The 17,036-nt window shown below is 42.8% G+C and overlaps 2 protein-coding genes across 5 annotated transcripts in view; one reads left to right on the top strand and one right to left on the bottom strand.

The window, feature by feature from the left end:
* LOC106092843 (death-associated inhibitor of apoptosis 2) overlaps positions 1-17,036 on the top strand; it is an 84,230-nt gene that overhangs the window by 27,457 nt on the left and 39,737 nt on the right. For all 4 annotated transcript variants that reach the window (XM_059369243.1, XM_059369242.1, XM_059369245.1 and 1 more), the window contains exons 2-4: positions 9,347-9,452; positions 9,520-9,606; positions 9,657-10,009. In XM_059369243.1, the coding sequence (XP_059225226.1) occupies positions 9,347-9,452; positions 9,520-9,606; positions 9,657-10,009 (546 nt within the window). The remainder of the gene's footprint in view (positions 1-9,346; positions 9,453-9,519; positions 9,607-9,656; positions 10,010-17,036) is intronic.
* LOC131997745 (uncharacterized) lies at positions 344-4,201 on the bottom strand. The gene is made up of 2 exons (XM_059369240.1): positions 3,827-4,201; positions 344-3,765 (listed from the first exon to the last, which is right to left on the bottom strand). Exon 2 carries the CDS (start codon positions 3,607-3,609, stop codon positions 361-363), a length of 3,249 nt encoding a protein of 1,082 aa, XP_059225223.1. The 5' UTR covers positions 3,610-3,765; positions 3,827-4,201; the 3' UTR covers positions 344-360.

Genomic DNA, 17,036 nt, shown 5'->3' with positions numbered 1-17,036 from the left:
ATTTGACGTTCTTCATTTTTAATAGGTTCATCCCAAGAGACACCTGATCGCCACACATCTTGTAATATTATTTTGGCATAAATGAGGTAATTACCCAAGAACCCTAAAGGATCAAAAATTTGCATAACACGTAGCATTCGCCTTTTAGTTATGGGCTCTCTTTCGCCAATTAAATCTGAGGTAAATTTCTTTATAAAGGTGAATTCGTCAGTTTGCGGAAGCCACCACATTCCCAGGATTTTTTCGTGTTCTGGTTCGGAAGGCTGAATACATTTTTTAAGCTGTGCAGTTTTACCAGTTAGACTCTCTAGTACATGAGCTGAATTCGAAATCCAATTTCTCATTTCGAATCCTCCCTCTTTATGGATGTCTCTGACAGCTGTTGCTAAAGCAATCCTCTTCTGTTTCGCAACTATGTAGCCAATCGTCTACAAATGTATTTTCGATTATGGCAGCCACCGCAGTGGGGTATTCATCGACAAACCGGTTTGCGTTCTTGTCTTTAACATAATTAGCAAGCGAGGGGGAACAAGAGGCACCAAAAGTCATAACCTGCATGCAGTAAACATCAACTTCTCTTGAGGGCTCACCTTCTCGCCACAAAAACATCTGTGAAAATTGATCTTCTTTTATTATCTTAATTTGGTGGAACATTTCTCGGATATCGCCGCACACCGCAATTGGCTTTTCCCGAAATCTCAACAGTATTCCAATTAAAGACCTTAGTAAATCGGGGCCTTTAAGAAGACATGTATTTAAAGAGATATCGTCAACTTTGGCGGCGGCATCCCAAACTAATCTCGTCTTATTTTTATTAATGTTTGTTACGGTGAAGATCGGTATGTACCACGATTTGCCTCCTATTGTCGCTTCACCTTTTTTAAGTTTTCTGACGTACCCCTTTTCTTCGTACTCTCTTATTTTGTCGACTAAAAAGTTTTTTAAGTTTGGCTCTTTCAACATTTTGCCTTCCAAACATTTTAAGCGCCGCATTGCCATAGGAAAAGAATTGGGTAGATTAAATTCACTATACCTCCACAAGAGACCTGTTTGCCATCTTTTCTCTTCATAGCAATATGTTGTAGTTGTCTCCATGATTTGTAGAGCACGCTCGTCGTCTCGCGAGTGTAAAGCTTTCTTCAAAGGGGTAACCCCGACCGCATCTAAAGAGAAGTAATGTCTCATTAGCTCATCCATTTTTTCTGCCTCTTGCTGAGAGTTTAGACAATCGCAAATGTGGAATATATTATTTGATACAAAACCTTTGGCGTTCCTTCGTCCATACACTGCCCATCCTAGCCTACACTTCACAGCCATTAGCTCACTGTTCTCGCTTTCACAAATTTCTAAAGGGGCCCCAAGTTTTGCATTGTCAAGACCTATAATCATTCTCGGCCTGACTTGAGAATACGGCTTTAGTGGCAAGTTACGCAGATATTTACAAGATTCTATCATTTTTGGCTCAAGCGACTGTTCTGGAAGATCTAAGCTTTCGATAGTTCTAACATTCTTTAAATCATATTTTTGGTATCCGGGGTCTTGCGAGGAAATCCTTAGCGTAAGAGTTTTTGAGTGTGGATAACATTTGCTGATGTCTCCCGTCCATCGAAGACATAACTCTTCTGAGGGTCCGTCAATATCGAGCTCCGCAGCGATTTCACTTTCCATCTCCGCTACACCTTCATCGATGAGAGCCCAGGTATTAATGCTCTTTTGCTTGCCGTACAAAGTTATGGGAACATATCGAAAAACTGCCACCTTTTGTTGCCTATTATGGAATAGGACAGCTGTTTCTGTGCTTTTAGATACATCCAATTTTGGTTTTTGACTCGAACTATTTTCATGGAGAAGAACATTATGGGGCAATTTGCAGTTATCAACACCACAGGCCTTTTTAAAACAGCATCGTCGAAGCGCATGCTTTCCAAAACAGCTAAAACACAATTTGTTTCTTCTAACAAATTCCCATCTTTCTCCAATTTTAAGGGAGCTAAATTGTGGGCAATTCGCAAGTTTGTGTTCATCGCTGCATTTAAGACACAGCGCATTACGTACATTTTCGGTTGCCTGACTCCCGTCTTCTGAATGCGATGAACTATTATTTTGGGTTTGAACACCGTGAAACATTACACGCTCTTTCCCCTGCCTTCGATTCGTCTTGTTTTCTCCCATGTCATCATACTTAAATCCAAACGTTGTCACCTGGCTGGCACATGTCGCTAAATTGAACAACCATTGATCAAACGAGAGAAGATTCACCCGACCACAAGACAAACTATGACGACCCCATTCGAGTTTCATACTAGATGGCAATTTGGAAAGCAAATCATTTAGCAGCATCGGGTCTACCAGGTAGTCGTTGAGTCCAATTGCGTGAATTATTGAGCAATAATTTTGAACTGCAAGAGCTAATGAAATTAAGGTGTTTAAATTGTCCAAACGAACCTTTGGTTCTTCTCGCAATTTTGTTTGAAGAGTTTGGTGTATGACGTCAGGTCGGCCAAATAACATTTGCAATGTACTTATCGCGAGACCAGCAGTGGATGGCATCATTAATTTGCCCCTTACTGCTTCTAGAGCTGGACCTTTTAAGCACCTTTGAAGCCTAATTAAATTTTCCTGATTGGTAAATCCACATCGTTCTGTTGACTGCCAATAATTTGTTATAAAAACAGGCCATTCTTCTGGCCGACCGGAGAATATCGGCAAATCTTTTGACATAACATGTCGAGCAGCGATCTGCGATGACGTCATTGAAACATTCATCGGTACAATGTTATTGAATTGAGTGTTGTTGTTTAAAAAAGTGTCTGATGACGTCACGGTTGGCTGTGCATATGCAGTAGACAGAATGGGCTGAGAAAATATGGGGGTTGTATCAAACATGTTGGGGTTCGACAAGAAGTTAGCACTGTTTGAACTGACATATGCACTTGATGTGAAGGTTTGTATTGGCTGTTGCGGCAGAGCAGCAGAGAAATAGAGACTTGGTTGCAGAATATTTGAAGATGGGTTTCTCGCGACGCTGCTTGCGTTATGACAAACTATGTTGTTGTTGGCATTAAATTCAACTATTGGAACTGGTTCTTGTATGCAATTGTTGGAGGGAGAAGACTGATAATTTTTACCGTTATTAATTTGGGTTGAACTTAAAAAATTATGTTCTGACAACCCGTACATTGTGGAATTACTTGTACTTTGCATTTTATTGATGGATGTGGAAATTGGCAGACCCTGGAAATTATTTATATACGAAACATGCGACTTACTTGGATGTGGTATATATGGGGGAAATTCGTAATTTACCCCTGACACTGGAATTGTTGGCTGCCCAAAAGGTTTATTGATGTACGCAAGTTTAGGAACAGCACCTCCGGTGGGTGTGGTGTCGTCGAATGCAATTGTGCTGAAGGCAGATGCGGCGTCGATGGAAGCTGGTACAGTGTCATTTGAAGCAGCAGCGGTGGTCAACGTCCAGTTACAGGTGGTGGCATTACCGAGGGGGGAAAATACATCAGATGGACAGTTAGCGGCTGGTATGTTGTTGGTGTTTGGCACCGGCGCACTTGATAAACCAATTGGCTGAGGCTCCTTCTTTTGATTTTCCATGACAAGTCCGATTGGCACACACGGGCAAACACTCCGACAGAGATATTAAAACACAAATATTTTAGGATATTGCGAGATGTAGCGCCCAGGCTAGGAAAACACTTATTTTGAGTGATCCAAAACTGATTTTATTTCAATTGGTGACAACACTAAAATCTAAAATTCATATATATATTTAATTCACGCTTAAATGTAACTGTTCACGGTGTCATCTTACATTTGTGTTTGGCTGGGGCTTAGTCTGGCGCACTTCTCTCAATTTGTTTGGCAATATTAAAAATATACTTCCTACTAGCAATGGTTGACGACCATTCACATGTAGATTCATCTGCAAAAGGACAGAGTCATCGCTGATTGCCTATGACAGATGCTCAGCTAGTCGAGTACCAGACTGCCAAAAATGAGATGACGTCTTGTAATCATATGCGTAGTTAGTGGGCAGAGTGCATAATTAGTGCACCACGCAACAGAATGTAAGTTTCTGAATAAGTGTAACCGATAATCTACTTATTCAGAAACTTACATTCCATGAAGACAAAAATATTTTATTACAATAGTATTGTCAATACTTATAAGTTTTGATTGCTTGTTGCAAAAACACGCAAACATTATGTGTATTAGTACATATTAATGCTATTAAAATTCTGTTGTGCTTTTATGTTGAATAAAACACTTTAGTTCTAATAACTAATTAAATGAAATGATTTATTATCGCTTAAGTTGACTGTTGCACAAATACTACTTAACTCTACGAAGCTAGACAAAGGAATGCAAAAAATTAAGTGACGCTTGTGCGAGGCGGTTGCAAAGTATGAGCGTCTCTTTCTACCATCGTCTCATGTCGTCGCTGTTGCACGTTGCAAGCATTATGTTTGTAGGGTTACCCCCTAACATCTCCCTTCTGAAATCTGAAGCGGGGAGCGTGATATTGGATCTACAGGTTGTCTTCTGGTAACGTTGCGGTGCCCAATTTGGTGAAGATGGTGGTGTAGCAAAATCTTCATTCGGCTGTATAGGTGATATGTTGAATTCTTCCAGTAGAAGGTCCAGTGGTAATACTGACGAAGAGGTTTCGTTGTTGGATGTGCCTGCATCTCTTGAACGCAGTTGATTGGCATGTGCTCTAACGAGTATTTTTCTGTTTCCTACTTCGATTAATGTATTGTAGACTACCTTACCAATTCTTTCGATGACTTCTCCAGGAACCCAAGAACTTTTGTTGCCTTTGAAGTTTTTGGCGTAGACTAGATCTCCGTGGTTGAAAGATCTAGGACGTGTACCGTGCTTCCTGTTGTATTCCTTCTCCATTTGTTCATTGAATTTCGGTTGGCTTGGAGTTGGTTTCAAGATAGCATCAAAGACTGTTCTCATTTTTCTGCCAATGAAGGTCTCGGCTGGAGTCTTCGAATCAGGTGTGTTAGGATTTGGCGTTGAACGATATACTTCTAAGAACGTTTGAAGCGCTTTGGTAGTTTCTTCCCCTTCGAACTTTTTTAATGCGCGTTTAAGCGTGTCGACGAAACGTTCTGCTTGTCCATTAGAGCTGGGGTGAAATCTCACTGTTCTTGTATGTACGATCGCTCTTTCTTTGCACCATGTTTGAAACTGTTCAGAGCAAAACTGGGTGCCATTGTCTGAAACAATTTGTTCTGGATTACCGAACAAAGCACAATATTCGGTAAGTATCCTTATGGTTGCGAATGACGTAATTGTTGATATTTCATATATCGCTGGATATTTCGAATATGAGTCGATGATTACCAGGAAATATTTGTTCTTGACAGGACCGGCGTAATCGATGTGTATCCTCTCAAGAGGGCGAGACGTAATTGGCCAAGAGCAAAGATTGGTCTTTACAGGACTTTTTGCTGCTTTTTGACAGTTTAGACATTTTCGAACATATTCCTCAATATGTTTGTCAATGTTTGGCCAATACACGTAACTTCGTGCTATCGATTTGCTCCTTTCGGAAGACAAGTGTCCTCTGTGAAGTTGTTTGAGAACTTTCTGGTGAAATATGCCTGGAACCACGATCCTTGTGTTGAACATTAGACAGCCATCTACCATCGCGAGCGATTCCTTGCGGTTGAAGAAAGGAATGACGGCAGGGTCAATGTTCTTACTGCTTTCTGGCCAACCAGTTTTGAGATATTTGATGACATGTTGTATAACATCGTCTTTGGCTGTAGCGCTGGCTATAATCTCGAACGAAACTGGAATTGCCTCCATACTCTCAGTTAGTTCATGTCGTACATCTTTCTCGAATGACTCGGAGGCCACGATGTAGTCATCGGATGGTTTCTCATGGCCACTGATGAGTCTGGAAAGAACGTCTGCATGACCAAAGTCTTTAGTGTTGGTGTATGAGATGTCAAAGTCGTATGCCAAAAGAATCAAAGCCCAACGTTGAAGGGATTCCCTTTTTTGAGCCGAAGATCGTTAGTAGGGGCTTATGATCTGTGTGCAAGAAAAACTTGCGCCCAAATAACATCTTATGGAACCGTTGTACCGCGAAGATTAGAGCTAAGCCTTCCTTTTCTATTTGGCTGTAGTTCCTCTCTGCCGGTGTGAGAGATATTGAAATGTGATGAATTGCCTTCATGTCACCGGTCGGGAATGTGTGGTATATCACTGCACCAATACCATGCGAAGAAGCGTCGGCTGCAACATGTATTGGTAAGTCAGGGTTGTAATGAGTTAAAAGAAGAGGCGATGAAAGAATCTTCTTGAACTCGTCCAATGAATTTTGACATTCTGGAGTCCATTGAAACTTCTGGTCTTTCTTCAGTAGGTCATCAAGAGGTTTGCGTAAATTCCTCATGTTGTTGACAAATTTACCGTAATGGTTGATGGAACCTAATAGACTTCGAACTTCGGTGATATTCTGGGGTACCTTCAAGTTTTGTATGGCGCTGATCTTGTTGGAATCTGGTCGAATTCCCTCTCTGTCAATAACTTGTCCCAGATATGTAATTTGGTTTTTGAAAAATTGGCATTTTTCAAATTTGAGTTTGAAACCAAATTCTTGAATTCTCTGTAAAAGCAAATTGAGATTAGTAATGTGATCAGAAATTGACTTACTGGCTAGCATGATATCGTCAATGTATGCTTTTGCGCCTTCAATGCCACTGCAAAGTTGATCCATTATTCGCTGGAATGCCCCTGGTGCTGATTTGATGCCTGGGGTCAAACGATTGAATCTATACAGACCCTTGTGGGTGTTAATAGTAAGAAGCTCCTTACTATCGTCTTCGACCTCCACTTGAAGATAGGCGTCTGATAGATCAAGATGACTGAAAGTAGAAGCGTTGTGGCAATCCGAAAGTATTTCCTCCGGGGTAGGTAACGGATATTGATTTGGCTCGACGATCGAATTTAGACCAGTTGAGTAATCTGCGCAAATTCGAATCTTTCCGTTCCGTTTGCTCACTACTATTGGAGCTGCATACCTTGAAGAGTCCACAGATGTGATTATGTTTGCCTTTTGTAGCCTGTCCAGTTCATTCTCGATTTCAATTCTTGCCGCATACGGTACTGGACGTTTTGAAACGAAAATTTCCCTTGCGTTGGGCAGTAATTGAATTTTGACTTTTGTCTTGGTGCAGAGACCAAGCGTTGAGTTGTCAAACACGACTGGATAGTTTGATTTCAATACTGCGACTTCGTCATCAAAAGATATTTGACGACACCACGTCGATATTGGTTTGTCCCAAAGTCCAAATGCTTGTATCCAGTCGATACCCATGATGTTGAGTTGATCAACGTCTGTGATGTAGCATTGTAAAGACTTGGTGGTGTTGTTGATAGTGACGTCTACGTTGAACTTTGCGAGAAGTTTGATGCTGTTAGTGTTAGCGTCACTAGCGCTGTCTGTGGTGGTATGAGCTTCTGGTTCACCGATTTGTTCCCAAGTTGATTTCGATATGATGGAAATGTCTGATGCTGTATCCACTTGTAGCTTCACAGGCTTGTTGTTGAAATTGGCATTTACGTACTTACGGAGTTTTTGAAAACTGAGCTGCTTGGTTGTGAACACGGCTTTTGTGCGAAAACTGTTTTTCGTCTTTTTGGCATTCTTCGAATGTTTGTTGTTGTTGTGTGATGTGTTTAGACTTTTGCAATAGTCCTCCTTATGGCCTCTCTGATGACATATGGTGCACTTGTGATCTCGGTAAGGGCAGTATTTTACGTAGTGTAAATCTCCGCAAAACCAGCAAGGTGTTTTTGGTTTTCGGTCTGCATGATTTGGATCGGCTTTCGGTTTCTTAACAGCACATATTACCTTTGGTTGGTGTTCTATCAGCGTGTTGTCAGCTTTTAGATCAAGGATCCTTTGTGTTGCGTCTACCAGTTTGTCCAAGTTCATGCTGTCGTTTTCCTCATCGAGCATTTTGAGAAGACGTATGCGAATGTCATTGTCTCTGCTAGACTTGAGTCCTAGCACAAAGATGAGACACTTGAATTGATTTGCAATTCATTCATCTTAAACAATTCGCACTGCAAGTTGACTTGCATACTCTTTGAAGTCCTCGTTGTCTACCTTTGCAAGTTGTAAGCACCTGTAGCGTTGTGCGACTTGAGTTTCCGTTTTTCCGAAAAGCTTGTTGAGCCTGTCAACTGTATCACTAAGCGACATTTCTGTAGGTTTCTTTGGCAAAACGTAGTTGGTGAATCGTTCGTGCACTTGGTTCGACATCTTTCTCCAGAGAAGAGCCACTTTGTCCTCTTGTCCCTTTGTTCCTCTAGAGAACTCGCTTCCTTTTCGAACACATGTACGAAACGGTTGTACCACGCTTGGAAAATCAGACCACTTTCTGGCTCATACACAAAGTCAGTCATTGAGTGTGCCAATGATTCCATGAGTGCAGCTTTCGACGTGCATGAATTTGCTTGTGAATTTGTTTGTGAATTCGTCTTTGATGTGGATGCTTCATTTCCTTTGACAAATTCTGCAAGTTGTTGAAGCAATTGCGTTTGCAAATTCATAGCCTTTTGCTGTCCTGCCAACAGATTAACAATTTTCTCGTCGGTCATGTTGTGAAATTCTTATTGGAATGTGATGAAATTCCTGTTGGGGTGTGATGAAATTCCTGAAATTTACCGATGCTTCCCCGACACCACAATGTTGTTGTAGTGTGTAGCTGAATTGCACTGATGCCACTATTGTTGTAGTGGTTTAATTTCTTCCGACAATTTTTTTGTTACCACTATTGCGTTGTGGCGTAAAAACTTTGATAATCCGTTTTCGAAAATCTTTGTCACTACTATTGTTGATAGTAGCGTGGAATTCCTTGATGTATTTTTTTTTTTTGATTATACTCGTCACCACTATTGGTGTTAGTGGGGTGGAATTCCTTGATGTATGTTCTCGACTATCCTCGTCGCCACTATTGTTGTGCTTTTATGTTGAATAAAACACTTTAGTTCTAATAACTAATTAAATGAAATGATTTGTTATCGCTTAAGTTGACTTTTGCACAAATACTACTTAACTCTACGAAGCTAGACAAAGGAATGCAAAAAATTAAGTGACGCTTGTGCGAGGCGGTTGCAAAGTACGAGCGTCTCTTTCTACCATCGTCTCATGTCGTCGCTGTTGCACGTTGCAAGCATTATGTTTGTAGGGTTACCCCCTAACAAATTCACATACTCTAATCGTGAGATTGTAAGGTCTTGTTGTATGTGAAAGCATAAAATAAATAAAAATATTAATTTGTATTGTGCGAATTTCTTACAGAAAAATTCTAGGTCCGCAAACTGTGCGAGTCATGGCCCTTGAAGATAACAGTGACTTGAATTTGATGATTGAATCTAATAGACTATCAACGTTTAGAAACTGGCCGGTAGGTTGCAATGACATAAATCCATTTGTATATTCATGTTTAAATGTGTTTTTATTGCCGTTTTAAGAATCCAAATATTTCACCTGAATCCTTGGCGAAGGCGGGGTTTTTTTATTTGAATCGGTCGGACGAAGTAAAGTGTGCTTGGTGTAAGGTAAACATTGTCGTCGAAATATCGAACTTGTTTTAAATATTTTCTTTTAGGGTGTGATAGCCCAATGGGAAAAGCAAGATGATGCTTTCCAAGAACATAGACGTTTCTTTCCAGAATGTCCACGCGCTCAACTTGGGCCTTTAATCGAAATAGCAAGTGCTGGAATCAGAGATTTGGGTATACAGGAAATTTTACCGGCAAAAAATCCCAAATTTTCGTCCTTAGATGCTAGACTACGCACTTATACTAATTGGCCAATTCCGAATATTCAAGAGCCTGAAATGTTAGCGCAGGCAGGACTTTACTACCAAGAAGTAGACGACCAAGTCCGGTGCTTTCATTGCAACATGGGACTGAGATCGTGGGAAAAGGAAGACGATCCTTGGTTTGAACACGCCAAGTGGTGAGTTATGTCCAAATTATTTTTTTTCTTTCGCCATTCAGTTTTATTTATTTTATTATTGATATATATTTTCTAAATGAAGGGTTTTCCAATAAAAGGTGTTATTTTTCCAAGAAAAAAATTATTTTTTTGAGCTTAATGTTTTTTTCGCAATAAAGCGGAAGGTAAGCCGCTAGTAATAAAAAGGAACATCAACCATGTGGTCACCACGCCAACGTTTGAGAACCATATCCTTTTCATGAAATTTTCCATACCAAATCGCAAAGTGGCTGCCTTATGTCCTCGATGTCCTCTGTCAGAGACAACACGGTCTGGAAACTTTCTCACGAAGAGCTATGGTTTCCATTCACCCTAATTTAAACTCATTTTCGAAAATGTAAGAGTGATTCAATATAACACCTCTTGTTGGAAAACCCTTTACGATTTATAGAATACAGAAAAATGCGCAGGGTTATGTAGACCATATTCGTGACAATGCAATCGATTATGTACACAATAATATACAAGTCTGAACGACCTAAATTAAACTTACATATTATAGCAAGCAAAACAAAATAAACAAATTATTCCTACCTACTGCCTTATTTACAAAACTTAATGAATCCCTTGCCGGATATGATGGTTTTCTAAACAGATGTAATTTACACTGATTTAAGTAAGGCTTTCGATACTGTGGTGCACAATTTATCACTGTTTAAGCTTGACATGATGGGTTTCCCGTCAGTTCTTTTGAATTGGATAGCTTCGTATGTACAAGGTATTTAATGTTCGCAGATGATGTGACTCTCCAAATCGGTCACTGTGCTTGCAGAGCGATCTGCACTCTCTGGTGGACTGGTGCAGTGTTAATGGCATGACGTTTTAATCTTTAGAAGTTCGTATTCTGCTCTTCGTACTGCTTCCCCTCCCAGTCCCGATGCGGTCAATATTTTTATAGGAAAAAGCCCGTTGGGCTGAGCTCAATGGATTCTTTCAGCATTTTAATTGGTAACTATGTTTTCTAGATGACGATATAAATGCTACTGCTGAAATGATTGAGAAGATAATTTTAAAAGGAATGAAGACATTTATTCCAATTAGGACTATAACGGCTAAATCAGACGACAAAAGTTGGTTTAACCAGACATGCGGAGATGCTGTCAGATCGCAAGAGGTTGCATTCAGGAACTGGCAAGATCTTCGTGTGCCAATGTGCTTAGGCGCGAAAAATTTCTTTACGAACAGCGTCTGCGTACTAAGGTTGTTGCTTCCACACGAGGAAATAAGAGCTTTTGGTCGTTCGTGAAAAGAGTAAAGGGTAGTTCTTCATCTATTCAAACTCTTGTTAAGGACGATCAAACGTTCGCTGACCCGGGTGATAAGGCTAACCTATTGGCTGATATAGCAATCAACCACTCCCCTCAATCGAAAATGTATTTGGCATCATGCCCCAAATATTTTTTCAAACTCGTGGAGTTAAAAGGGTTCTTGAAAATCTAGATGGATGGCATATCAACACTTGTCTTACGCAAGTGTTCTTCGACGCTCGCTTGTCCATTACGCAACCTTTTCAATCTTGCCTACCGTGCAGGAGTCTTCCGTACGGGAGTCTTCCGCGTTGGAAGGTTGCGAGCGTTCAGCCAATACCCAAGAAGGGTGAGGCAAGCAACCCTGCGAATTATCGGCCAATTGCGATATGCTCCGCTCTCTCCAAAGTCATGGAGAGCATGGTTAATCACCATCTTGTGAGGTATTTAGAGTCAATGGCCTTCTTAGCGACCAACAGTATGGGTTCCGCAGAAATCGCTCTACGGGTGACCTCATGGCACTTCCGTCGGAACGTTGGAGTCGCTCAATCCACCAGTTTGGTGAGAGTATGGTGGTGGCTCTGGATATCTCCAAGGCATTTGATAGGGTCTGGCACGGTGCACTACTATCAAAGCTTGTCGCATTTGGTGTCGGCAATGGCTTCGTTCGATTTATTTTAAGCTTTCTCAGAGATCGCACTATTCGAGTCGTTGTAGATGGGTTCTCATCCAATGAGCGCAAATTGACCGCAGGTGTACCCAGGGCTCTGTCCTTTCTCCTTTTCTTTTTCTAATTTTCATCAACGATCTGTTGGGTCAGACATCGAATCCGATCTACTCATTTGCGGATGACAGTAATCTCTGTCATTCGTACTCATACGACCATAGGCAAAGCCTTCGAGAGATTGAGGACAAGAGGCGGGTTATAGACGATACACTCTGCCAGGATTTGCTGGCCATTTCTGAGTGGGATCGAATGAATCGAGTAGATTTTAATGCACGGAAGACTCAGTACTGCTTGTTGTCACACAAACGATTCGCTGACCCATTACGATCATCTTTGTCTATCAACGGTGTAGATGTTGAGGAATCAGAAGCTCTTTATGTTCTGGGCATGAAAATAAAAAGTGATGTCCGTTGGGCTAAACATGTATTCGAAGTGTCGAAAGAAGCATTCAAGTGTCTAGGCTTCCTTAAACGGTGTACGAATTACTTCACTCCGTCTGATCTTCCGAACATCTACACCACTTTCATAAGGCCGAAAATGGAGTACAACTCACATGTATGGGCTGGAGCTTCAAAATCATCCCTGAAGCTACTGGACCGTGTACAGAGGAGAGCGATGGCGTTGATTGGGGACAGTGGGGACAGTGGGGTATCCAACTCTATTGCCTCCCTTTATCATCGTCGTAATGTGGGATGTTTGGCGCTGTTCTATCGGTACTTTCATGGTGTGTGTTCATCTGATATTCGTCTTCTTATTCCTGATGTAAGGATGTATGTCAGGGATACTAGACATTCCAGGAACTCACACCCGTTTGTAAATGATTGGCCAGCAGACCGCACAATGCATTATAGAGAGAATTCTTATTTCGCCCGAACCGTTCTTATGTGGAATCGACTTCCGGCTAATGTTTTTCCCACCCACTTTGACATCCAAAGATTTAAGACAAATGTCAATAAGCACTACATACCTTTAGTGACATCTAATTACGAATCAAAATATCCGTTTCGATCTCTGTGTGATGTGTTTAACCAATTGTGTAGTAGTATATCCTTCACCGATCCTATTCATGTAATAAAGAATTCTATACTTGGTCTGTAGTTTGTTGTGGAAGTTGCTAGAGCAGACTGTTCATCTTATTGTCCTTTCATTGGTGTTGTTGTAGCAGTGTGTTATACACTGAGTCGGCAGCAGTTGCCGGTGAAGAACTCCATCGGGTCTGCTATGAGATTGTTCATTGTAGTGTAATATCTATGTTCCTGTAGATTTTGATCTAACCATAGTGTTTAACTGACTGTGAAATTTCTGTAGCCAGTATTACCCTAACCCTCTATAGTTCGGACTATGGAGTCTACCAGGGACGTAGCCAGGGGGGAGGCTCGGGGCCGAGGGCCCCCGAAATGATTTTGTCTAAAGAAAAAATTTAAACTAACTTTATTCTAAACAAAAAATTTCAGTAATGGAGTAAACAAATTTTAATCCCATGGCAGCCGATTGTACGCACCGGATTGACCCGATGGAATCCTCATCGGCAAGGGCTGCCTCCTCAGTGTACGTGTTCATCTTTTTTCGTCATGGGAGAGGTACATCCCGGAGTGCGGAGAGCACGCTTCTGGTCCGTGCCGGAGTTGAAAAGAATCCCGGACCCTGGTTCTGTTCGGTTTGCCAGAACCGCCTTCATCATCGGTCGGTGTCGGTGAGGTGTAACCGGTGCATGGAGTGGGTACATTTCCGATCTTGCTCTGGCTTCACTTCACTACGGGAGTATAGTCATACGGGCTATGTCGCAAGGTGCTGTGCGAACATAGCCAGCAGCGGTCACAAACGTCGACGTCGTCGCCTTCGGCGTCGGACTATGTGACCCCCCCGACCACTCCCGTACGGCAATTTGCGCAACGTCAGCATTCTAGCTCAAATATTGCCAGGCCAGTGCCGGGAAGTGTATCGTTCTTGCAGTTAAACTGCAACGGACTTCGTGGCAAGATCGATGAGATCGTGGACTATATGAGTCGGAGGAGCATATTTGTCACAGTCCAGGAAACAAAGCTGACCAACACCTGCAGCTTGCACAGTTGTCACGGCTACAGTGTGCTACGTAAGGATCGCTCAAGGAATGGAGGTGGGGCATTGGCCTTCGTAATACGCCATTCCGCCCTATCCCTATCTCCCCAGCGCTTGATGCTAATGACCCCTACATGGAATGCATGGGGATGGCAGTCAGGTCTGGTACTGCCGAGATAGAGCTATACAATGTCTACATACCGCCGGTTGGTAGCTGTGTCCCGATTAATGGCCAGGCTTACAACCCCGATATAAGTGGGTTGCTATCTGGCCATAATCGTCTGGTTGTAGGGGACTTTAATGCGCATCACACGTCATGGCATTCTCCACTAGGTTACGACCAGCGTGGCATAGCTTTGGCAGAGCAGATTGATAGCTCCACGTTTTGCACGGTGAATGAGGATGTCCCCACTAGTATTACGAGGAGGTGCAGCAGCTCGCCAGACACCTACATTGCATCCCCTGATCTCCTGAGTGACGTATCCTGGCAAGCCGTCATCTCTTTGGGGTCAAACCACCTCCCCATAATTCTCACCATCGACTAACCACCCGACTTCATAACCTCTGAGCGCCGGACGTTTATCAGTTATAAGTAGGCCGATTGGACTGGCTTCAGAGAGTATACCAATCGCCGCTTCAGAGAACTGCCACCCCTCTCTGATGTGCTTGTGGCCGAGAGGAAATTCCGCGACATCATTAACGCAGCAGCCGCTCGCTTTATACCTGCAGGTCGAATATCCCAAATGCGGCCCAATTTCCCGGCGCAAGTAGTGGTACTCGCAGACGAGCCTGATGGGATTCGTGCTATGGACCCCGCTAACCCCATAATAAGCGAGCTGAATCTGGTAATAAACAGGGTAGTCAACGAACATAAGCGGAATTTGTGGCTGGAACACATGGAGCAATGTAACTTAGGCACCGGTGTGGGCAAACTGTGGTCTACTGTTAAGTCACTCTCGAACCCCGGTAGACGGTATGACAGGACCTCAGTCACTTTTGGCGAGATAACCGAGACTGATCCGAAGAGATGCGCCAGGTTGGAGGAGAGCCATTCGCCGTATTCATGGTCTCCGAGCCGATGAACAGCCATCACAATTTACCGAATGTCATCCGTGGCGCCAAATCATCTAAGGCGTTGGGCCCCGACGGAATCTCTACATTGATGTTGAAGAATCTGGATTCACCTGGAGTTAGTACCTTACCACTGTGCTCAACCTTTCACTGAACACTCTTATAGTTCCCGATGTCTGGAAAATGGGAAGAGTGATACCGCTACTGAAGCCTGGAAAAGACCCGAGTTTTGGGGAGTCGTACTGACCGATCTCCCTTCTCTCACCAGTGGCAAAGACGCCGAGCATCAACATGGATTTCGGAGACTGCACAGCACAATAACAGCTTTGCATGCCATCACCGAACACATTTGCCGTGGCTTCAATCAGCCCAGGCCATGTGATCGGACGGTCCTCGTGGCACTGGACCTATCGAAGTCATTCGACAACCATGCCAAATTATTTGAGGACATCGCCAACACGTCCCTCCAGCCAGGCCTGATGGGTCGCGAAATATTTGTGTGGTCGCCAGTCATTTGTGGAATTTAGGGATAAGAAGTCGAAACACCGTAGAGTGAAACAGGGAGTTCCCCAATGTGGGGTGATATCTCCGGCACTGTTTAACCTCTACCTATTCTCCATTCCACCCCCTCCAGACGGCATAGAGATCGTATTATATGCGGACGATTGTACGATCATGGCATCAGGCCCCCCACTCATTGAGACATCTGCGATAGGTTGAACGTCTACCTCAACGAGCTTGTCTCATATTTCGCTGCAAGAAATCTGAAGATATCCGTGATGTGATGGTCGATGGAGAAATGATTCCGACCATCATGTGTCCCAAAATAGTTGGCGTCACATTTGACAGCTCTTACACATTCACCTCACATGCCATAGCAATCTGCGATAAAGTCAAAAGAAGAAACAAGGTCCTCAAGTCACTTGCTGGCAGCACTTGGGGTGCATACAACAAAACCTTGTTGACCACGTACAAAGCAATTGGCAATTGTCTGTGGTAAGTTATGCAGCGCCAGTGTGATCTCGTCAACTTTGTGACTCGCAGTGGAGCAATATTCAGATCTGTCAGAATGCCGCCCTCCGAACTGCGACGGGCTGTCTCCTCAGTTCTCATGTGGACCACCTCCATCAGGAGACAAAGATCCTACCAGTGCAAAGATACAACTACATGCTGTCCAAGCAATACCTTTTGGGCTGTTATCGCAGAAACCATCCAAATCATCATCTTGTGGATAGATATCCACTGCCCAGAAGCCTTATGGTAGATCTACATGATCTAAAGCGTGAGGTTCAGCGCTACAAGAGAGAACCTCTAGATCAAGCGGCATATCAAGCGGGTCCAAACAACATTCATGCAGACACGTTAGCAGATGCGGTAATTGGCTACCGGGTGAATGTAGTCCTTGAAGAACAACCGCCACCCATTGCACCTGAAGTTCTGGCTCAATTACGTTCCGGCTGATGCAGCCGCTTCAATTCCTACAGAGCTAGGATTGATGCCGACGTGCAAGATGCATGTCCCGATTGTAACCAGGGACCGCACAATACACGTCACCTGTTTAACTGCCCGGTCAGACCCACACTATTCAGACCCAGATACCTGTGGACGCACCCCATCTTAGTCGCAGAGTTCCTGGGTCTTGACACTCAACAGAATCAAACAGACGAAAGTTACAACACAATAAACGGCTACAAAAACAACAACAACAATAAATTTTAATCAAATTGTTCTAACGACGAAATTTATGACAAACGACATTCCCTAATGACAAAATTCATCACGGGCCGGGCCCGCCTCGAAATTATTTTTTAAAGACAATTTTTTTTAATTTTTTTCTAAAGGCCACATTTTACTTAAACAATTTCCAAAGACAATTTTTTATAAA

Source organism: Stomoxys calcitrans, chromosome 5 (assembly GCF_963082655.1).
Source record: "Stomoxys calcitrans chromosome 5, idStoCalc2.1, whole genome shotgun sequence".
In the NCBI taxonomy this organism is placed as follows: domain Eukaryota; kingdom Metazoa; phylum Arthropoda; class Insecta; order Diptera; family Muscidae; genus Stomoxys; species Stomoxys calcitrans.
This window is presented reverse-complemented; position numbering and strand designations above follow the sequence as displayed.